Source organism: Planococcus citri, chromosome 1 (assembly GCF_950023065.1).
Source record: "Planococcus citri chromosome 1, ihPlaCitr1.1, whole genome shotgun sequence".
In the NCBI taxonomy this organism is placed as follows: Eukaryota; Metazoa; Arthropoda; class Insecta; order Hemiptera; family Pseudococcidae; genus Planococcus; species Planococcus citri.
Window position 1 is genome coordinate 53,088,592 of NC_088677.1, and position 25,380 is coordinate 53,113,971.

Here is a 25,380-nt window from a genome sequence, read left to right on the forward strand (position 1 = left end):
AGGTACTTATAGAAATTTTTTCGATCGTGGGTTGCGATTCGGCGTAGGCTTTGTTTTTTTTTCTTCAAAAATTTCATAAACAGTTCAAATGTTTTATTAAGAAAATGAAACATTACCAGAAAGTAACAAACTACCTTAGCACTTAACTTAGGGTAAATTCTAACAGCATATTAAGCTCATTTACTCCCGTAATAAGTTTAATAATAAATAACAAACTCTGCATCGGCATGCCTAAAATAAACATAAACGTAACATATAAACGACGTGTAAAGTTCTATACACATATTGAATAAATAGTAAATAAGAACTTTATAGAGAGAGAAGACCATTTTTTCGTAAATTTTCGTTGAAAAAATTATCATATAGATCGTTATACAAGTATAATCAAACCATGCACGAGCGCGTATTCTATTTAAGCATTTTTTGGAATGAAACATCGAGTATATTATTACTAACTGAAATTTCCAGAGTAAAAAATGGTCTACATACAATATATATTTTTTTTATATTTTTTTATATAACATTAATGGAAGATACTGTATTCTCTAGGAAAAAAAAAATAGTAGAAGAAAAATACACACATAAACATAAACACACTGAAAAAGGCATACATTAAGGAGCACGATATAGGCAACCCGAGAGCCGAATACAATTTTATTCGTTGGCTTCTCCGTTCTCTCTCGTCGTCGTGGTGCTCACATATAGCATGGTATATGTAGGCTAATCAACGATGAGCTAAAATTTTACGCCATTTGCTCTAGGCTGCTTTAATAATGTTAACATAACTTTAACGGTATTAATCTACATACAGCAGTCGAAATTTCCACTCGAATATTCGCCCACAAAGCAAAATGCTATGTAGTAACTACCGTTCATATGCCCACTCTCATTTCTTTACATTAAAACTCCTTTCTATGCAAGAGTCATTTCAACGATGGCTCTTTTTATCGTGGTGGAAAGTGGAATTTGCACTTCCAAGTGGTTCGGGCTTGCTCTATTGGTTAATGCGAAAGCGTAATTAGGGTTCATGATGAAGCCTATACAGAGAAATGTTATTAATTGTCGTTAAGTTCACAGAATTACCCCTCTCTTCGTCGGAGAAAAAAGGAGGATAATTTAAATTTCGCTTACAAAATAACATCGTTTCTTATTTAAAATTTTACAAAAATATCACAAAAGCATCATTCGGTACTAAATTTTGTTCTGTTCTGAGAATACACACGGACTCTATACGCTTTCTCATTTTTCCATCGTAATAAACCTTTACACCCGAATCTTAATTTTTCGGACGAATTAAATATGATCACATTTTGGAGGTGATGGCGTTAATGATGATGAAAAAAAAAATACAATTATAATAATAAATAGTGGGAAATGCAACGTGTTTAGTTCTACTATAGCATTACCGATTTGAATTTTTATATTCGAATTAAGGTGAGCGTGTTGGTAGTTTTTTTTTTTTTGCGAAAAGGGTTTTCAAACTGCTTAACCCTTTTCTTGACTCTCCTCGTTTAGGTGATTTTGTTTTTATAAAGTATATCTAGTTACAGGTTTACGTATTTACAAATTAAAACGTTTAACTGGAATTGTTTTTTTAAAAGTTAATTCTAAAATGGGAGTTTCTTACGTATTTTTTTTATTTTATTTTAAACTTAATTTATACTTATTGTAACATAATTCAACATTGGAGTAACAAAAGATTAACAACGAAATTTTCATCTTCGAGGTGAGCACCTTCGAAGTATAAAATAGGTTTAGGGTTTTCAATTCATGAGAACATGACCCAGCTAACGTGCCAGGCGTTGTTATTGTAAATTTACTGGATTTGGGGGTAATTGCCCTTCGAGAGGCGTACAAATTTTGATGTTTTTTCTTTCAGTTTTTCCTTTCTTATGATCACAAGGGGTACTGAGATGAACTAAGTACTGAGAAAAAGTGGCGTAGCGAAGGTGTTTTATTGCGATTCGAAAAAATGTGCAAAGAAAAGGGAATGAGCTCGGGGTCGAAATGTCTGTGAAATAACTCTCCCTTATATTAATGAGGATGGACTGAGTCTTGGAGTGATTTGTTCAAAATCAAAAGAAATTGCTAGAATAAATTTTTAAGAAATAAAAATGATATTACCTACCTATGATATTTTTGAACTCAAAAACCGTTGATTTGGTTTCTTTTTTCCCTCTCTTCTTTTGCTATTGAGAATTGATCAACGTTTGATTCAAATTTTTAAAATTCAAAAAAATTTGTTGAAACCTATATTTTTGGAAAATGAGACAGAAATCTTCCTTTATAAAAAATCAATTTTTGCTGACTATGTTTTTTTTTAATTTTCAAATATTTTCGAAATTTGATCAAAACAAAATTTAAATTCTGTTATTATTCTCTCCCTCTTCCCTTTTTCTTTAAACAATGATACGTTTGTTGATAATCTTTTTTTTAAAAAATTGTTACCTTACATAATTTTAAAAAATCAACTTTTTGTAAATTTTCAAAATATTTTTAGAAATTGATTAATTTTTATTCAAAATAAAAATTAACCGTATTGTTGATTCTCTGTTTAAAAATAAAGGCTTTCTTGAATCCAAAATTTCAAATTTCATACCTAATTTTGAGACATTTCCAAATCTCAATAAAACACTTACTCAAATTTCCATTGATACCACACACACACCCCTCTGATTCGTGACTCCTCTATTCTATTCGTCAACTCCTTTTATTTTCCTTCAACTTTTTATTAGTCAATCTCATGGCCGTATACTTTTCTCCACTTCATATTTTTTGCTATCCGTTTGCCTCTTTTGCTTTAATCATTCTACGAGTAGGTACATTTATGTACTTTGATGCTGCTTTATTATTTCCACGTTTTTTATTGTATTTCTTCCCTTGGCCCTTTCCCCTTTTCTCGTTTGTTTTCTTTGCAGCAAATCTTTGCTACACCACTTCAAATTATGATTTTTTTTTAATTTGAAAAATTTAATTGCAACTTGATTCGCGTCGGATGACTTTTCCAACATTGCTTTTTTTAATTTAACAAAAACGCGACGCCATATTAAATTATATAGCATATCAAATTATACTCGTAAGTTACGTTACCTACTAAAGAGATTGAAAAATAATTAAGAATAAAAAAACACGATTTTTCTACAATATCAAGTATAATTATCTAAAAATTTTATTCTTCAGTCAACTTTTTCAACCTCAAAAAGAAACAGGCGGATCAACGTACGTCCGAAACAAAAGAAAAAAAATCAACAAGAAAAAAACACCACTGGAATGTGTTATTGAAATTACATTAAATCAACGAACGGCGAATTCGAATAAATTTAATAACGAAAAAGAAAAAGAAATTAAAAACTTGCACGTTTATAAGAAAATCGTTTCAAATTATTGTTTTCCGATGAGGTTTTTTGCTCGAGCGTATAATTTTTTAATTACCAGAGATAATAGGCGCTTAAAATACTATCAACATACGAATAGATAAGTTGGGGTTCCATATCTTCTTTGAGAGAAAGGGAAAGGGAGGAGGTTCTCTTCTCGAAAACGATACGATTTTTTTAAAAACTATAAAAACGAAAACGAAAAATAAAATTATACACATTCGATTTTTTTTTAATACACATAATTGACGATTATAACCACACAATATCGTATCGTATTAGGTATTTCGCGTACCTACCTACTATATTTTAAATTATTTTATAATCGAATCAGCGGGGCAGGGAGGGTGTTGATTTTTAGAGTTTTAAATTCGGCATCATAGATTTTATCGTATAACGAATATAAATTATAATTAATATGTACGAATATTACATATAATCACACATTCACACAGAGGATACACATACATTATTATAGAAATACAATACGCTTATATATATTGTACACGTACATATAATGTAGAAGAACGGAGAGGAAGGGAAGTGCTGGGAGAAAAGGAGGTACGTAATATTAGATTATAAATCAATATACGTAAGAGAAACATTGGTTCGACGGAGTCTTTATATAAAATTTATCGTATCGAAAACTTGGCCATGTTTGAAACTATGTCAACGCGATATATATTAAAACAAAGTTAGGTATATAACTACTACGGCGAGTATCTTCGATATATTTATAATTTTAAAAAGAAATTTAATCTTTGTAATTTCTTACAAAGTTATGGTCATAGTGGAGAATTTCTTCGATAAAAGTTTTCATACATAATCAGATGATCCGGGCAGTAACTTTTTGTATCATGCTCGAGCCTAGCCAAGACGTGGAAAAAATAAATAATTTTTTTGGTAAATGGAGCCATATTTTGTGTAACCATTTAAAACGATATTTATGGTCGAATTTTTGGCATTTAAAAACACTTTGATTTAAAAATATGTGAAAGAAAGAATTTATAAGCTTTAATAATGTTTTAAGTTTTGTTTTCATAAACCTATCTACATTCTACGTATAAGTAGGCCTAGATATGCGAGGGAATAAGAAGGTATTCTCTTAAGTATGATTGATTTATTGCAATTAGGTAAGTATTATCTTTGTCGGATATGATTTTTTTTTTGTCTTTTTTTAGTAATAATATCAACACGTAGTCACATATGCAACACAATAAAAAATAAAGTACTATAGCAAACAGTTAAGGCACATCTCTACCTTGTATGAAGCTGTATTATTTACGGAACATACGGTAGTAGGAGTAAGTACAATATTAATGTTGAGAAATGCGACGTTTCATAGTAACTGTAAGATTTGTAGTTAATGACGAGGAAGGAGGTATACCTGGTTTTTATACAAGTTTATCTCTAATGCACAAGTCTCGATTAACAAAAGAATAATGAAATTTTTGGAGAGAAAAGTAAACTAAAAATTTTCCGTAATTGACACATTTTTTTTTTTTTTTTTTTTGTCGAGTTTAGGTTTATTTAGTTACTCGTTGGTGGTGAACTGCTGTTAGTATACGAAATAATAAAAATAATAGTAACGCAATGACGTGCAAAGGACAGCGTGCAAAAGATACAACTATTTGCTTTACTAATGCGGCCTCGTTTTCCCCGCCGTTTTCTTTCTTTGTCTTTCACCTGCACGTGAAAATAAGAAAATGGCTCGAGGTTACGTTTTGTCTCCGTGCTAGGAACAAAAATGGCTTGTAAGCGCCCATCAGAATATATCTTTAGGTACCTACCTATACTGCTTGGTAATTTCTATCCTTTGTACATCATTGCGTGGCTTTTGGCGCGAAAGAAGAAAGATTTTGTCGTTAAAAAAATAACTTGTACGAGTATAATACTAAATGGATGGAATTATGGCGTTGCCTATTATAAATTATACAAATACACATAGACACCTAAAATTGTATAATATTTATAATGTAAAAAAACATGCGATAACGTCTACGAATTTAAAATTGAGGAGGCTGAATCATCTCGAAGACGCAATTCGATTCGTTTAAATCTTATCCATACATATAAATAACTTATTTGTTTCAACTTGCAAATGTATAGGTATGAGAAAAAAATCTACTCTTCGAACACTTCACGGTTATTACTACTTTGGCGGTGGTAATGAAGTAATTCACTATGTAATTTAAATAGTAGGTATAGCGTTTTTAGTTTTTGTTTTTGTTGCTGATGATGATAATGTTGTTGGCAATGGTTTTGGACTACTTCTCTGATTGGTGTTGAGAACTCTCGCTGATACATAATTTCATTATTGGAAAGAACCGCTTTAAAGTCGATATGAACGAGCAATCGATAATACAAACAGGTGTTCTAGTAGTAGGTATGCCTTTCAACCCATCCTCCAGGATGTGTTCTTAGCCACCATCGACGACCTTCATCATAGATGAATATAACAATGGCAAAAGGTACTGCTGGTAGCCACCATTCAGCTCGTACTGGGTATGTCTTTAGGACTTCAGTCATACCAGGGCAATAGGAAACAAAACAGGCTGCCAATGTTTCGAAAACCATACCAAAGTTGAGTATCCAGTTATCCATGCCTTGGTGCACAATGGAATTGTAACGGGTCTTACATATGATCAAATCAGCCCATTGGACTACAACAATGGCGATGAAGAAGGCTGTATGGCAAGTGTATTCGAGGATTTTACGATTGCCATATGTCCATTCTTGGCCATAGCTGTCGCGTAAGTCGTTGATGGCTTTGGAATCCCAGGCAGCCCTAATACCAAACAAATCTAAAGGCATCCAGCCACTTTGAGCCATTATAACGAAATACGAGAAGAATCCGGCTACAGCTTCAATGACACCTATTTGACCATAGGCAACGAAGATCAGCTTACCAGTTACTAGTTTATCTTCTCTGGGGTTTCGAGGATGACGTCTCATTATATCGGATTCAGCTTTTTCATATGCTAGAGATATAGCGGGCCACATATCGGTTCCCAAGTCGATACAGAGCACAGCAACAACACCCAGAGGTAATGGTATACCGCTACAGATGAATAGAAGGAAGGGTGTTATTTCAGGAACATTGGAGGCTAAGGTATAAGCGATGGATTTTTTTAAATTATCGAAAATCAGTCGTCCTTCTTCGACTCCTGTGATGATTGAGGCAAAGTTATCATCTAAGAGGATCATATCAGCAGTTTGTTTGGATACGTCTGATCCAGTGATACCCATAGCTATACCAATATCGGCCTTCTTCAGAGCTGGTGAGTCATTGACACCATCTCCGGTGACAGCCACAATAGCGCCTAGTTTCTGACACCCTTCCACTATGTGCAGCTTTTGGGTTGGAGATGTGCGAGCAAACACTATTTCTTTGTTTTTACGCAACACCTGTTCTAGTTCTTCGGAAGACATGTGTCTGAGTACAGATCCTTGTATGACGACTGTGGTAGACTCTCGAGGATCTAAGGAACTTACTGGTACCATGCGGCGTTTGGCGATATCCTCCAATGTCTCTGAGCCTTCGGAAATGATGCCTACAGCTTTAGCTATAGCCTTAGCTGTTACTGGATGATCACCAGTTACCATGATTACGCGGATACCGGCGGTACGGCATTTAGACACGGCATCTGGTACTCCAGGACGAGGCGGATCAATCATGGACATCAGGCCCAAGAAACGTAACCCAGTCAGTGGGAAATTTGGCGGATCTGTTACGAATTCGAAGCCTAAAGGATATTCGTCTGTGCTGAGGAATAAATCGCAAAAACCAATGACTCGTTCGCCGTAATTTCCCAGTTGTTCGATGATTTCTTCAACATCGTGACGTAACTTATCAGTCAAATCAACGACGCCGTCACCGTATCTCATCCTGGTACATCTTTCTAGAATTCTTTCCGGCGCTCCCTTCATTACAACCAGTTGTCCATTGGATGGTAACTCGTGAACGGATACTTGGAATTTATCGGTCGAATTGAATGGTATCTCGCATACTTTCTTGTGCTGTTCTCGGAAAGCTTTTACACTGCCGATGGCCAACTCGGAGAATTTAATGATGGCTGCTTCGGAAGCGTCACCGATGACTTCGCGTTTCAAAGGCTGCACTTTCTCCTGACCAGAAACGAATTCAGCTCTGCTGCACAGACATCCGGCTCTTACCAATGACTGGTACGCTTTGGTATTTCGGATATCTTCGGTTATACCAGTAGGATCTTTGAAATAATCAACTTCGACGACATCGTGATTGAAACTCAGATGTGTTACAGTCATACGATTCTGGGTCAGGGTACCAGTCTTATCTGAACAAATGGTTGATGTCGATCCTAACGTTTCAACAGCTTCCAGATGCTTGACGACGCAATTCTTCGATGCCATTCGTTTGGCAGTCAACGACAGACAAACAGTCACAGTGGCCAGTAAACCTTCTGGTACATTGGCGACGATAATACCGATCAAGAAGATTACAGCATCTAGCCACTCGTAACCCAGCAAGAAAGCCATGCAGAAGAACGATACACCCAGGAAGATGGCCCAGGCTGATATTAAATGCATAAAATGATGGATTTCTTTGGCAATTGGTGTATCATCCTGCTCTAGTCGAGACGTCAATCCAGCAATACGACCCATAACTGTATTATCACCGCATAAAATAACGATACCTTTAGCTGTACCCTCAACCGCATTTGTGGAGAAGAAAGCTAAATTTGAAGCTTCTAAACAGGATGTAGCTTTTGATTGTTTAGCATCTCTGGGCTGCGGTTCAGATTCGCCAGTCAACGATGAATTATCCACCTTGAAACCGTGACTCTCTATTACTCGTATATCGGCTGGTATTCGATCACCAAACTTCACGTTGACTAGGTCACCTTTGACTAGTTCGGAACTAAGGATGGTTTTAGTTTCGCCATCTCGGACCACGCTCGCGTACTGAGGAACCATCGTTTTAAAAGAGTCCATAATTTTGGAACTTTTTGCTTCTTGCGTATACGAAAATATACCGGTGATTACACATACTAAGACTAACACAGTACCTAACCATAAATTATCTTCGGCTGCGTCTTCGGATGTTGTGTATTCGATCAAATACGCCGTGTAACATAAAGCTGCTCCGATCCAAAGTAGAATCGAGAAGCCCTCGAACATGTGTTTGATCAGTGTAATCCACCATGGTATGCTTTTTGGCGGTGTTAAAGCGTTAGGACCATCTCGCAGTAAGATCCTTTTTGCTTCGGCCGATGTCAGTCCTTTTTCCGGGCTTGTTTGGAAACGCGCGCATAACTCCTCGACGGGAATTTGATGATCGTCGATGTCCATCTCACGTTTAAGGTTATCAACCTTCTCAACTTTCGGTTTACCCGCTTCTTCGTCATGTTTGGCGGTCGAATTTGACGTCGGCATGGCTAAGATGAAATCAAAAAACGTGCGTGATTAAAAGGTAGGTACCTGCGGTTTCAAATGCTCGATCGGCGTAGTCGGACAGGAAGAGTGACGGAGACTGTACGGGGGAGTTGTTTTTTTTTTAAAACGAGATCTTTATTGGTAGGTTAAAATCGAACTTTTGTAAACATCGAACGTTCGCTATCCATAATCGAATTTGTACGCGACGATAATATAAGCGTTTGACGCAATAAACACGACGTGACACAACAGGGCGATTTTCCCATCGTACACAATATTATTATAACGGAAACGGCGACGACGGCGGTGGCGGCGACGAATTATATCACAGACAAAATGAAAAACTTTCGGTACAAAATTTTCACTAATTCGGTTATAAAATCCGTAATGAGTAATTCACCAGTACGTATAGGAGTACGTCACCTAAAGCGTGTAGGTATTTGGCAGTTGGCGTCAGGTATTTCGCCTTGTTGAATGCATTCAGCAAAGTATTCATCGTCTTCCAATTTTTTCTAGCATTGCACAAAACTGTGAACAGAAAAAAAAATTGCTCCAATTAATAATCTGCTCAATTAAGAGGATACAATTGTAAGCGTAGGATGGAGAAAAGGGAAGGCTTCGAAGTGTTTTATTATGCCCTTTTTGGTTAATTTGATCTTCCTTTTCTTAAAACCTTGCAACATCTTTTCAAAAAATTCCACTCGTAAAAAGAAAATCCGAAAATGATTGGTATATGCGGAACAGATCGTGAGCATTTCGTGTCTAAAACATCGACCCATCAAAAGAAATGTCACGTGTTCAATTTAGATTACCTCGGACGTTCATTTTTTGGAAATTAATAATAATAATAATAAATTAATAATAATTTATTCGATGAACTTCGAAAGTTCATAGCACGCAAAACGCAGATTGGCTGAATTCTATCTTGTGTCGTATGATGGGTCGGGGGGGGGGAGATCGAAGGATTTTGACAAAATTCAGTGGAGACCTTTACTTTGAGTTGAAAGATTAAACTGCTTCGGGAAATATATGTAGTCCACTTCCAAAAGATAATATTTGTTGCTTACTAAGTACATATTGCCAATTTTTAAAAAATTGAGAAAATTAAGTTTTGAAATCAGTAATAATGACCAAAAAATTAGGACCACTGTGTTCCAAAATATTCCACTAATATCAGAAATAATATCTTTTGGTCATCATCTTGCAATCAATTCGGAGTAATTTGAGCAAAAGGCTCATAATTTTCAATTTTTAAAATCGCAAGGTTTATAAAAAAATCTCAAAAAGAATATTTTTCCATACCTCGTCGCGTCGTTTCATCGTAAAAACTGAAAATTACATTTTCGAAAAACGAAGCAGATAAATTGATAAATCACGATGGTAAAGAAAGAAGGAAAAAAGCAGAATGATACATTGTTGACCACAATTTCTCCTTCGGTAGAATATTCCGAAATAAATTCTCATTTAAAAGCAGAAAAAATACAGTAACTCGATGAAATGTTCAAAACGTAGGAAAAAAACCTGCTCCATATTCCATGATGTAGCGCTGTAAGTGTAATCAAATTTGTAAAAATGTAATCTCTAATTTATCAACTCTAGGTTGATGGAATTTAACAGGGTGTGAAGTTCCCCTCCACTCATTACATTTTCCAGTTTTTACGTCATCATAGCGATGTCGCGGATGAAGCAACGCGAAAATCTTGACAAACTTATATCATTAAAAAGTATAAAATATCATTTTCTTTTTTCACGTAAATATCAATTTTTCGCCATCTACAGAATAGGGCGACGAGACGAGGCAAGGCAAAAATAGGGTTGCGTGCATTATAACACCCTCGCTCCTCTCCTCTCGTATATCCACACCTGTTTTGTGGCTGAAAACACCGACTTCTTTTGGCAAACAGAGATGTTAAGCAGGAAAGATAAACTCGCGGAAGCGCTCTTTTCAAAAATGCAGTTCCCCCAAACTTTTGACCTATATATTTTCGTACGAGGGGTTTCTAAAATGTGAAATCGCTGCCAATATCATTCGTAAGGGTGTTTGGTGTTTCGACAAAGTGTATGGAAATTCAATTTTTAGTTACGGTTTGCATCGAAGGTGAAAAATAAGCTATCTCAATATTTCTAACGTATACTTTTTTTTTTTTTTCATTTTCTGGTTTATATCGAAGTACTTGCGGGTTTTTTAAATATGTACGAGTATTTTGTAGGATTCACGCCTGAAGGTTTATAGCGTTTTTGTGTTGGATAAATAAAATATTTGGTAAACGGTGCTCTCATGACGGAGAAAAAGTTGAAATTTCCATCTACCTAATTAACAAAATTCAACAATCGCGACGAACTCGAAATAAAAATCCGTTTAGGTCCTGAAAATAGGTATAAAACCGCTAGAGAGCTATTTTTCTAAACGAGTGGCGACGTTTTTCAATTCCCAGTCTCACGAATGATGAATTCATTAATTTTTCGAGATGAAAATTGACAGTGTTTTTTTCCATCCGAAATCGAAATTTCATAATGTTTTTTCTTCTTCAGAAATTATATTCTTAATCAACGTAAAACCACATCGTTAATATCGAGAGGCAGAAAAAAGCACATCTTCGAGGCAAATCGTCGGCACCATTTTGAAAAATAGCTAATTATCATTTATAAATTAGGCAGCTCCATTATAAGCGAATTAGAAATTATTTATAAGATACTTCATTTATGCGTTAAATTTTCCTTAATTTCAGAAAGGCAGCTTTTTATTTGTGGAAAAAAGGCACGAGCTCGATGTTTCGTGCTATTTATGAATTAGAATGAGAAAAATGATCAACCTTGAATATTACTACATACAAGTATAAAAATTCGTACGATTTGAATAGGTACCTAGCTAAAAAAATTGATTTTTTTTCCTTGCAAAATTCTATGCTTTTTGTTTGGAAATTCCCGCAAAGGTATATAAATTGTCATCCCTCTCGCATTAGGTGGCATTTTACACGGTGAAATTTATCATGTCGTGTGTCGTGTGTCGTGTGTACCTACCTATGTAGTATGTCTGTGTAGGTATATATACCGAGACTCATGAATAATTAATCGGCCATCGCGAAACGTTGTTCATGTATAGAAGCTCGCCTTAAAATTGACTCTTATTAAATAAATATATAAACGTTATACCTACACATATCGTGCTATTCTCGGTGTAAACGACTCATGAAAACGAACAAAGTAAGCCACGCGTATTAATAAGTAATTAGGTGTTTGCCCTTTTAAAATCGGCTTTTCTGTCGACTTTGTATAATTGAGACACCCAGTCGAAACGAAAATTACCTGCGGTTTTTTCTTTTTGTTATCGAGTCGAATTTACTATTGAAATTCGAGTAGATTTTTTTCTGCTTTTTCTCCCCGAGAAGAACGTTTGGTAAAAACGTGGAATTTTTTTGGCTCTTACTCACGATACGAACCAAGAGCTTTGGAGCAGATATAATTTATTCTTTAGAAAATCACCGTATTCAAATCATATTATAATGGTTGCTGGTTACGAATATGTAAAAATAAAATTCTTTTCGTATCATCAAACGGAACACGAATTTGACGCGTATATGGAAGCTTTTGCTACGTGCTTTCAAAATTGTAAAAATAACGACGACAACGACGAGTTTGTCGTGTACTAGTACGAGGTTGGAAAAGAGAACGTATAAATGGTAGCTTTTTAAATGTAATTTTCAAAGTGTAAAAGGTATCAAGGGTTTAAGTTGATCTTACCTATCAAATGTGATGAGACTGAGAAACTAACCTAGTGAGATATTGCACTTTTCGAATCAATTGTCACGACCTCTAATACGCTCGTGGAAGGTCTTTGAAATTTCACAGCCTATTGTACGAAACTCATATACCATAAAACATATCTCGTGCGTTCAATTTTCCAGCTTTCATGTGGTGTGTCCTTTGATGTAAAAACATTCAGCTAACAAGTTTGCATTCAGCTAAAAATACAATTAGCCGAGAATAAATTTCTGGGGTAGTTTTATTTAGCAAATTTCCCTTCAACGAGACGTTTCGAAAAAGTTTTTTAATTAAATACGAAAAATTACATATACTCGTATATAGAATCTGTTGTTATGCGATGGTAACTCTACTCGTACGAATATAACAGCTACATGACGCCGAAATAGTGAAAAATACACCGACAAAATCGCTTGGGAGGCAACGAATCATTTTCGTAACGCGTTGTTTTTTTTCTTTTTTTCCACTCAGCTACCATAAATATTTCGTTTAATTCTACGAAAATGTTTTCAACTGCCCTAAATCTAGTCCGAAGATGGTTCTAGTCTCGTGACTGTATGTGACATTTTTAAAAAAATGTATAAATCATGTAACTTTTTCACCTCCCTTCACTCTTTTTCGGCTTATCTGAGAAGAGGTATACAGTTTTAGCCTGATCCCGTCGAGCATTTTAAGGCGGTTTCAAAGGATTACCCAGAATGAAGAGAAAGTGGTAAATTCCATGGGAATATGAGTTTGCTATAGTTTTATGTCGATCGAAAGAGTTTTTTTTCCACCGAATGTTCGTCGGTATTTTGCTACCTATTGTTAAAAGCAGGCTTTATATTTCACGTTCTTTAAAAGTGTGCTGCGATTGAAAGTTAAAGTTAGTAAATTACCTACCCGAGTTGGAGGTAATTGGGTTACAATTTTGATTTTGGCAAAAGTAAAACTGTGTTTCGGAAAGGAATAAAAGTTGGAAAAGTTATTACGTAAAAATCGGAAAAAATGTATACCTTGAATAAAATGATCGGCTACCTTAAATCATGTCGCGAGATGATTTAAACTTTGAGTTAATTGCACGAAGATATAGAGTTATCCGAGAGTAGACTTATGAGAGAGTTTTGAAATTGAAAAATGTCGACGTGTTTCTCAATTTTTCGGTTCGAACGAAATTTTACTTACCTTGTTTCATAATTTTTCTTCTCCTGGGTATTCAATTTTTTCCAATTTTCCAAGAGGAAAGTCACTTTGGAAAATTTTCTGCTAGAAAATCAATTTTTTCGCCCTCATCGTGAAATATAGGTATACGTACTTGAGGTACTATTTCGAAGTTTAGGTGAAAAGTTACTTTTTTAGCAAATGAAATTTTGTGAAGTCTTAAAATCTAGTCGCACTGTTGCAAAAAATAGTCGCGAAATAATTTCAAAGAAAATACATAAATGATGATTTGAAATTTTTGATCGACATCCATCCCTTCTCAAATGGTCAAAGCTTCAAAATGTTGAATATTTTTCAGAATTTTTAAATGAAATAACTTTTTAGAAATCCTATGAAAATGTTGATGATTCTTTTGGATTGTTCCATCAGCAGACTATTTTTTTCAATTCATCTTATATCTCATCATTTTCAATTTTTAATGATTTTTTTTCAAATTTTAGGAACAATGGGAAGAACGATTGATTACTTTAGCTACAATTTCCCTTATGAAATGATCCATTAGAATTGACACTAACAAACAAAACAAAACAGAAAAGTTACAAAGCTCATACGTGGACAAATTCAGCCCGAAATTATTACGCATGTTTCATTATGCCTCCCCTGCCACCCATCATTCAGAAAAAATGTAGTGACTGAGAGACAGCAAGCAGTAAAATCTGAAAAGTAATCGTTTATTCAAACTCAGCGACCGTTGTGAATTGATTTTTCTCTTAATTTGATTTTTTTTTTTGAATGTTAATCAAAATTGATGCGTGACCTTTGTGCCCTTTTAGGATGTCAAAAATTTGATTTTGAAAATTAATTTGTCAAGTGCAATGAGAATGAAGACGTGTTTTCATTACAATTTGTTTTCAATTGTAGGCGGCTTCCAACTTTTATGTTTGTTTTAAAAAGTTAAGCTTTCACCTTGAAAGTTCAAGTTCCGAGCTTTTTAAATTTTAATTATTGATTTTAAAATGTCTACTTTTATTCTCCTCAAAACACTGGAAAACTATTTGTTCCGAATTCAACCAGTCTTGAAAAATTAGTCTCGAAAATTCAACTTTTTCTTGGGAAATTTCAACGTATGAAAATTACGAGGCCTCCCACTCTCCCTTCCCTTCCTTTCTCCCTCCAATTACCTCGAGAGTTGAGAAGAAGATGATATAACTTCACTAGACCGTCAAACGGAACTGGTAAAAAAAAAAAAAAAAAAAAATGTAAGCAATGGAGGGGTCTATACTTCATTTTTGGCCAAGTTCACATAAAATAATCACACAAGTTTCTTTTGTTATTTCATAACTTCGAAAGAAAATATTTTTTTGAAAATAAAGCTCAGCATTCTAAATTTTACTTGTATGAGGGTTGAGGGTGGAAAGCGTAGCGATAGATACACGTTGCGAAATTTTAGTCATCTGCCAACGAAGTTGATACCTACCGATGATTCACTTCTCAGTAAACACTCTGTAAATGTTTCGCTTTAATGGACGAGGCGTCAGGAATTTTTGAGAAATTCGACGGTTAGTCACTCTCGGGATAAAACTGTATAAAAATTTATTTTAAAGTGAATCATTTTTATAAAAAAAAAAATTATTGGAGGGAAATCCTTGAATTCCTACAGTAATAATTTCTTCTTCGTTGGTGGTCAAATGGGTTGAAAAATCTTCGTTCTTAATAAATTATTTTCGAATTTTCTAGCGCCTAGAAAAGTGAAAATTTCACAAAAAATCTACAAACCAGCCATTGATAGTGTGTAAAAAAAATTGTTCACTTACAAGATCAGTGAAGAATTTTTTTTTGTGGGTGTTTATTATTACAAGATATTTGAAACTCGAAGGTGACCTTTGCTTTTTTCCTTCAATTCAGTTTTTTTTTTCAAAAAAGAATTATTAATGGGGCCTCAAAAAATTTCAACCTCGTTTTTTAGTTGTTCAAGCGTAAAAAACTTGAAGCTCTTGAAAAAACGAAAAAAAAGGATAGAGCTTCGGCTGCTTTGTTGTATTTTTTCCGTTTTTTTTTCAATTTTCGCAAAATTGAGCAGTTTTGAAAAGAAAGTTTTGCTTCAGCTTCGTGCATCGTGCATCGCGCAGGCTTTAAGAGACCAAAGTAAGTATAGTTTAAATAAAATGAAGACAATTTTTCTGGGTATTGCAAGAGTTCATTTACAGTAGGTATTCAACGTTGGCATCTGATGAATAATTAAGCTAAACCATTCCACGAAAATCCGTTCTTACTTAGGAAACTTCGGAGTTTTCAATATCATGATTAAGTAAAGAGAAAATTCTTAATAAATTACCTAATGTGGGAGTTCATGTAAAACAAATCATAAGAAGTCACGAATTTGTACATTGACTTGAGTAGGTGCAATAAATTTTTATGTTGAAATCTGTTTTGAAATATCAGTCTTACCTAGGTATATACCTATTTATTTATTGATCTATTTTAAAGGTCAAAATCCTCGACCATGTAAGATTTTTCCCCTTCAATTTTTAAATAATTGAATAGGTACTCGAAAGTATTGAATTTACTACTTCTATTCATAGTAAGACGTATTTTTTTTACTGTTGGTCGCACTTTTGACGTTCGAGACAATAATTCTAAAACAGAAGCAATCGATCGTTGACGAAAAAGATGATCCCATTCTCATGCATTGCTCGTGTTCCGCTATGGGAATCCCTTCCCTTAACGTAATGGCCTCCTGCCTTCAGACGCTGTTCATTTTAACCAGCATCATTCTCGAATCTCCGGAAGAGAAAAGTTTTCGAGAAAAATTCGAACGGAAAAACCGATTGAGAAATGAATAAAATGACACTATAATATCGATCGTATACGAAAGACGTTGTATTTTTTTCCCAACTCGAACGAAGCGGAGAAAAACATCATTTTGAAATTAATAGAATGGAAAATTCATTTTAAAAATAGAACCAGACGCCATTTTGGCTGTCGGTGAGAATTTATAAGCTGCATACGGCGGCGCCGCTTGTAACTATACCAAATCGAACGAAATTATCGTAATCGTAACCTCGGTATGGAAAAAATTGCAATATTGATTTTCGATGTATCAAATTCTAACGATGAGTATCGATTTGTTCTGAAAGTTTATGGAATGTACATATCGTACGTACTACAAACTACATACATACGCAGCTACCTACAGTATAAAAGCTCGCGCAAAATTAATATTATAGATGCTCGGAGTATTCGGCTGCTATTCGTGCAAATGGCGATGCGGTTTTTACGACGATAAATATGATTTTCAATATGGCGAGAAAATCAGCTGAGTGATGATGAATTTTCGAAATTTTTTTTCTCGACTCGATAATCTACGCGCGTCCGTGGATTCGAAACGGTGCCATAGATTAACGATGGAATACGATTTTATGCTTTAGAGTTTCTAATGTTACCGAAATTTGGCCGCGTGCCCGGAGATATTTCTGAAATATTCGCCATTCCAGAGAAAACCGCATTAACACAGACGCTTTGGTCTGGCTGAGTTGTTTAAATAGATCACCTGTTCAAGTTCTGTACTCTCTCCCTCACTCCCTCTCTCTCCCTCTGTTGTGCATATGATTTCATCGTACCTATACTGCATAATCGTTCATCTCTCTTCCCTTTTTTGCCCTTTGAATGATCATCTTTGAGGGTATTTTTCCAGTACGACGAGCTCGAACGTTTAATGTGCATTGCACAGAGAAAGATTTAGAAAGATTCTCAAGATGGTAGAGCATAAAAGAGGACCAGAGAATCGAGGTTAAAGTTTAACATAGTTTTTGTTGGCTATCTATCCCATATACTTATTTCTAAACTAAAGGTTACACTTTGTTTTTAATTTTAAACACGAGATGTGCGCAGAATCATCATAAATAAGGAGAAATACTCGCTCGAGATATCGTACGTACTTAAAACATAGAAAAAACGATAATTAAACTAATTGAGCTTTTCCCCTCGTGCTTATGTTCACTCTACAGCTCTCGTGTCATTTTGATGAAAACCATGACAAAGAGGTATGAGGGGTATGACACCAGAAGCAAGGTAGGCTTGAAGAAAGAGTACTTGACTTATTGTTAGAGATGATATAAGCATACCAGATGATCGTTTCGAAAAGAGAACGTTGTCAGTGGAAAAAATGTCTACTAGCGAGAGGAGTTGGCGCTCGCATTCATTTAACACGTGTTGGATTATCGATCCAATACGATGAATATAAAAGATTCGACGGTTATACGAAGAAAAACGCTCTAGAATTGGTATTTCTTTCACCTTTTTTATTCGTCGTATTACGATGGTGATTAAAGCGATATTTCACGGTGCGCCGAAAACCAGCCCGAAGGCTTCTGTATTATATCTACGAGTACTACTATACGAGAGTACATCTTCCTTTCTTCCTCCTTCGCCCGTTCTTCTCGGCTCGAAATACATATAAAGACACATTCAAAGGCTCATTCGACGAACTTCCTATAATACATACAACATACACTACGAGTAGGTATGAAGGTATGCAAAAGTTATTGATTTTTCTGAAAATTTACCTATTTATTTTTTTTTTCGAATTTTGATTCGAAGTGGATAGGAAGGAATATACAGGGTGATCCGTATGTTAAGTTCCAATAAAAAAAAATCAATCAAAGTTGAGTTTCCAATTTCTGCTCAAAATGTAAAAAATATTGAATATTAAAAAATATTAAATGAAAAAAAAAAACTAGAAAAAAAGCTAGCGGCAGGAAATTTGGAGGTTTGCAATTTTGTTTTTTCTCATGAACCTTCAGTTTTTTCAAAAAATCTGTTTTATTTTTTTTGGTAAGATACTTGCTCGTAATTTACAAAAAATTAACTTTCATAGGAAATTGTATGTCAAACATTTTTTTTTCTTCATTTTGTTTGAGGGGATGTTTGGTTTTTGCCAAAAATCGTTTTTTGTGGTGGTAAGAAAACAGAAAAAACTGAACTTTTTATGACAAAAATTCTTTCTAATAATAAATATAGTGTTTTCTTGTAAAAGTGATTTTTCTTTCATAATCAAATTTGGACCTTCAAAAATGATATTTTTCACACTTACCAAGGTTTCGGTATGTGATTGTGATTCGAACATGATCAAAAACTATATTTTCTGAAGCAATATCAGTCAAGTAGATGTTTTGTGCATTTATACAATTTCCGCGCTACTTTAAAAACCCAAAATTTTTGCGAATCCCTCAATTTTTTTCATTGAACAGTTGAAAATTTTAATCGAGCTATCCTACGGGTCTCAGAACCTTTCGCAAAAAAATTATTATGAATCGACGAATGAATGACCAAAGAGGCTTCCTCGTTAGTTTTCCCTAAGAATAAATTTTTGATTACGAAAAGTTCGACATTTTATCAATTTTTGAAAAAATGTGAAGAGTATGAAGGAAAAAAATACGAACAAGAAGAGACAAAATTGCAGAGATACAATATCTTACCAGTCAAACAAAAACGTGATAAGTTTTTTTTTTATTGGGCCTTATTTTGGAAGATGTTTCAAGGAAAAATTAGAAAGCTCATTTTGATTGGAGAATTCTTTTTTTGGGGCATCACACACGAGCCCCTCCGTATCAGCGAAAATAGTCGTATAGCTATAGGTGGATAACCTACTACGTGCGTGGCTATGGAACGTGCCGAAAACTAGGCGTGTAAAAAGTGTACCAGCGAAATATTGACGAAATTTTGATTAACTCGCACCGAGCTAGCGACCCGAACTACCTGTTGATGTCTGGAATACGTCGAAACTCGCAGATGGGCACCCCGAGCTCAGAATGCGTACAAATATCTTCGCCAACTTTTATACCGACTAAATCGAAAGTTCCATGGTTTTCCAGAAATGTACTTTCTACACTTATACCCTCGGTCTATGTGTAATACTCGATGCCCTGCTGACGAATAATTTCCTGTGTTATGACTTAATAGCATTAGTCATCATCGGTAAATTCGGATGTGTAGGTAGTGTGTGTACGTGTACGCATTGCGCATGCCTTTTGTCTTTTGGAGCTCGATAAATGATTATTTCAAAATTACCGCCGGCGAAAAGATACTGCTCCTCGTGTAAACTAGCTGCAGCTTTCGCCCTAAATGCTATTGCTGTGGTTCCAGCGAGCGCGAAAAATATCGGCGCGTTTTTGGGGTAGAAAAACACTGACACCGTTTTCAGCCGATTTTCCTTACGAAAACTAGGTCAGTGACCTTTGGCAATAATCCAACGAGAAAAAAGAGCGAATAGCGATCGAAATTATTCACGAATCTGATAGCGTTTTTCTATTTTATACAAATCAAAACTCAAACTTTGTCATGTTGAAATAAAATGTGCTCGGGAATGAAGGAGTAGAGTAGGGAAGGAAAGCCTGGAAAATATTTTAATTTTTAACCAGCTTCGATATGCATGGCGTGGCGTATCTGGAACGCTAGGTAGGTAATAATAAGAGGAAAATTTAAAATATTGATCCTTTAAAAGAACTCGTTCTCGCTGAAATATTTTTCAACATGTTAAAGGTTTTTTCCTTTCGATGGTAAACTTATCGAAGTTGGGTAAAAGGACCGAGTAATTTAACGCTCGAAATTGACTATATTTTCGATACACTTTTTTCCCAACTTGGAATTGAAAATCTGAAGAGAAAATGAAACGAGGTGGGCTTAAATGCTACTTATATTTTACATTCATGCGCGAGGGACTTTTTTCCCCTCGATTTTCATCAGATTCGAATCAAATATTTATGTCGGGGTAGTTTTATAGGATCATTTTATATTTAAAAAACCTAAATTTATATTAAATTTAAGAAATTTGAATTTTTCGTCATCATTCGACCTCTTAAATTATCTGAAGATTTTTCACTTTTTTTTTGAAAGTTTTCCTTTGTTTTATGGAAATTTCCTGCGTTTAGTTCAATAGGTGCACCAGTGATTCGATTGGTTACAAATATGTAATGTATATTTTAATATGCTTTGCTGAACACTCAAAAACAAAATAGTGTTACAGACATATACATATGTTGGAATTTTTCCATATTTTAATTCGAAACAGATCTTTCAATTTTCCAAGCCAGCTGTCGCAGATACATGCCATCCGATCATTTTATTTGTGTGTTGAAATTTGTAATAAATATGGAAATGAACTCAAGATGATATGTACTTTTAGTGGCCCTAATAACTTTCTTCTTTTTTAATTTACTGCATAGGATGTTGATACTAATATTATAAGGTGGCCCTCATTCATTTTTTCAAAATAAGTAGGTAATCCGACATGACTATCCGGCTTGATCTCATCTGATTACATAGATCATATCAGATCCGGACATTCCCTGGGATATTTTTCTAGACTAAATCGAGTTAAAAAGCAGAGAAATTTGCTGATTGACTTTTCTTTCATTAACTGAATCAAATTTCAATTTAAAAATTTTTCATAAGTTACGAAAACTTTTTTTTAAACAAGAAAAACGTGAAAATTTCGCTTATTAAATTTGGAAAAATTTTGCTGCAGAACTTTTAATGGAAAAATACTACTGAATAAACTGAAAAAATTTTTAATTAAAATTAAGGTGTCTGTAGATCGAATGTAAGAAATTCAATTTCTGAAAAGAATGTCATGAAAAGTCATGAAATTCTATTCGAATAAAAGAACGAGAACATTGATTTCATAATAAAATTTATGTCATTTGCATATTTTCCACCAATTTTTCCGACATTATTGCCTTTTTTGTGCCCAGGAAAGATGTGATGGATGGAATTTGAATACCTTGACTGAATTTTATTTATGGATTTGATGGAATATTGATGCACGAATTCATGATAATGAGAAACGAAGGCAGTGAAAAAAATTCAACCTCCTGTCCTGAAAATTTGTTTACGATGTTCCATTTCAGAAATTGAGGGAGATTAATTTTAAGAAAAAATTGTGTTCAAACAACTTGGTGTCCATTACACGAAAAATTACACCCATTTATTCTATAATCTCACATTTTTGAACAAGACATTGTTATCTTCCTAAATTTTCTGAAAAGTTATGAGTGATCATAGAGATGTTGAGTATTATTTTTTGGTAAAATTTTGATTTAAAAGAAGAATTTCGTTTTCAATTACATACCTATTCATTTACAAACATTTTTTTTAGGTGCAAAATTTTGTATGTCTTTATTGTTTTCCTCATATTGCTTCATTATTGGGTTAATGTATGTACTTACATCCCTCCCCATTTCACTATGAAGTTTGAACTTGAGTGGCATAAATTTGGACCAAATTACAGAAAGATGCGTAGAAAACGATATTGCTGCTTTAGCTTAGTTAATTTGTGAAGACAAGATTTTTATTTTCGGTGTTGAATTTTACTATCTTTTTTGGAGGGGGAGAGGACTAATTTCACTCGAAAATAACATGAAATTTATAAATCGTGATTGAAACTATCTAAAGACTTGTTAGATCTGTCTTCTACATAAACTTTCAAAGAGTTGAATACAATGATACAATGAGGAAAGGGAATTTGATCTCTGAATAAAATGCTGACGAAGTTGTAATTTAACAAAAAATTTGAAAAATTATGGTAGATACTTTGATTGTCGTCCCTACAGTTTTTTGTGAATTACCTACATAAATGTACCCTTACTTCTCCCCCACTCACTATCAGCGCCCTAACTGATGAATTTTGTGCAAAGATATGTCGATGTCGTAAAAAAATCAAAAATTCGAATTTTTGAAATTTTTTTGACATTTTATTGAAGTTGTACTGGAATTTCACATGAAAATTACTTGGGAATTTCCATTCAGGTAGGTTTGAAGTCGCCAAAAGAATGTATCAAGGTTGCCATGACCTTTCAGATACATTTAAGGCTGCAAAAGTATGCACTCAGCTTGACACAAGCTTTAAATTATCTTTGAAAATTAAAAAAAAGTGTATAAACTTTCAGGCGCTTACTAAATGCTAAATAACAGTAGAAAGTATGAAGTACATATATTGTGTCTTCAATGATGCTTCTAAAGCTGCAAAAAAATGCATAAGGGCTGCAGAAAAAAGTGTATCAAGCTTGATGCGTTAAGGCAATTGTTTTTGAAAATCTAAAAAAAGTATGTGAAGTTTGCGGTGAGCAATGTGAGGTACATATTGTGTTAACGCTAAAAAAGTGTTAAAAAATGGGCCAAGCTTGCAATGAACTTTGAATTACCTTTAAGCTATAAAAAGAGTGCACTGCACCAAAGCTCAGTATGAACTTTCAGAAGTGCTCGAAAATGAAAAAAAGCTTCGAATGCTGGCTGTAGATTCCGATAAGAGTACGCGTGTGGAGTTATTTCAAATATTCCATTTGGGTTTTCAAAAGGTTGTCAAATTGTCCATCATGGGAAGAGGGTTAGGGAGAAGTGTAGTTAAGTCTTCAATTTCAGTATTTGACCTTTTTGAGTAGATTTACCTACTGTTCGTTTGTGAATTCGAATCGATTTTAAACTGCAGCTTTTCGTCACCCCAAATACGAGTAAAATATCGATTAGCTGTTTGACACCTTCACTCAGATATGCTACAGAACTTTGCAAAGATCGTACGGTTGCCCGGAGGAAATTTCGATTTACTCGACACAGCATGATAAGTAGAGAAGGTGACCGGTCAACATAGCGACGGATCAATGATGCGAATTAACAGAGACACTGTGTGCGAAATTCCACCTGTATATTGGATGGCATTTTGCAAAATGTTGGCAAAAAAAGGTCGCAAACGAATCAGACGCTGTGCAAAAGGCTCTTGGGAACAGTAGGCGTATAGGATGAGCTTCCCCTTTTGACGGTGCGTGGCATGGCATGGTTTGGCTTGGAGGTGGCGCGGCGTATGGTGGCGTTTATTATTCCAGCAAACTGGAACTGGAACTCGGGCAAAAGGTACACTGGAGAAAAGGGTCTATGTGTGAGGGCGGCGGCGACGGTCGCGGTGGCAAAGTCGTGTACTCGGCGGGGTGGAAACATTTTTGGAAATTAGGAAAAACATCGCGACTAGAGAGCGCGACTGCGGAGGGGCAACGACGGCGGTTGCGACGGCAGCCAAGGCAACGATCGCATTTGGGAGAACGAGTGAAAAAGCAGATCTGTGTGTGCGTATTGGTATGTTTGGACGGAAAGCTTTAAAAATAGACATTTCGACGAAAAAGTACACACGGATGCAATTAAATCGATAGGTCGTGTGTTCGAAATTCAAATTCGGTTACGCACTGCTATGGTATCAGCGGTGATAATGTACTCGTATGTAGTATTTGTTCAATGTTAAAATAACGTAAGAATGTCGACCTTTACTACCTCGGCGAGCAGTGTGTGTGTGCGAGAGAGAGAGAGATAGAGAGAGAGACGGAGACATAGACAGAGGGCTACACCCCGAAAATTCGTGCTTATCATGGTCGTCTATACGATATTATTTTATTATCCGTAATGTAATGTAAAACAAACCTTTTCCCTAATGTGACCTATTTTATCAGGAAAACACCCCCGTGTTATCAATGAAACAGCCCGAAGTACGCAGCCATGCGGTTTGCACGTTAGCGTGACCCAGGTTACTCTCGTGTACGAGTTCATGCGCGAGTCTACACTTTTCGGTAGGCTTTTAGGGTATCTTTCGGTGCCGAATGGTAGATATTTTAACACCGCTTTTTAGGCCTAAGAATACCATATTTTTAACAAATTTTCGGCTATTTCGGAGCTCACCTTAGGCAGAAATAAAAGCAAAATATATATCAAACAAGCCACGTATCAGCAAACGTTAAAATAGTCTTAAGCGAACATTTTTTTTCCATCTTCCGACTTACTTTTCAAATGGCAAATTTTTCGTTAAACGAAGACACCACAAAATACACTAAAACTCGCGTACAACACTCCGCAAAGGAAATATTAATCGTTTTGGAATTCGCGAACACTGATTTTTTCAATTAAAAAAAAAAAATAACAGCACAATATCGAAGTAATGACTGGATGTTTTGGCTTGGCGAATCAAACGGGCGCCCACATGGCCCAACATATACGAATCGGTAGTTATATTCTTAGATTTAAGGACGCGACTAAAGCGTCTGCGTGAAATTCCCTTTACCCTGATTTCGGCCGAAGTGGCACACTCCACTAACTCGGCGGATAATTTAAAGTTGGCCAAGAATTTTGTTCACTACAAATCTACATTTATGAAATTGTCGCCAGTTCGCTGCGATAATGCCGAATCGCAAATTAACCGATATTGTAAATCGACGTCTTCGAGGGTTTGACTATGCTATGCTATGGTATGCTATGCCAGAGGAGAAGGATTTTTCAGAGAGGTGTTCAGCTGATGTATGAAGAGAAGAGGATAGCTCGATAGATTGTCTCGCTCTCTGGTGTTGGTAAATCTTCATTCGAGTGACATTTAAACCATTAAGGATTACACGATCAGCTCTTCTGTAACAGCACGATGCGAAATTAGTTTTATTAAGGCGATATTTTTTCTCGTTGTTTCCTTTCTTGAATTTTTCTTCGAGGTGTTCCGATTCTTGGAAATGAATTTTCGATTAAATCGCACCATGAGAGATTAGTCGAGGATAACGTAAATATTCATTTTTTTGCCAGATGTTAGGTTTCGGATAAATGGTCGGATTAAATAAGTGGGGTTTTTTGGATGATTGTTCAGTGTTTTAGATGAAATGGGCGTTACATC

At 35.1% G+C, this 25,380-nt stretch overlaps 1 protein-coding gene across 1 annotated transcript; it reads right to left on the reverse strand.

Moving 5' to 3' along the window:
* Window positions 1–78: 78 nt before the first annotated feature.
* LOC135832696 (sodium/potassium-transporting ATPase subunit alpha-like) lies at window positions 79–24,714 on the reverse strand. The gene is made up of 2 exons (XM_065346114.1): window positions 24,509–24,714; window positions 79–9,317 (listed from the first exon to the last, which is right to left on the reverse strand). The coding sequence occupies exon 2, from the start codon at window positions 8,787–8,789 to the stop codon at window positions 5,751–5,753; it is 3,039 nt and encodes a 1,012-aa protein (XP_065202186.1). The 5' UTR covers window positions 8,790–9,317; window positions 24,509–24,714; the 3' UTR covers window positions 79–5,750.
* Window positions 24,715–25,380: the final 666 nt, after the last annotated feature.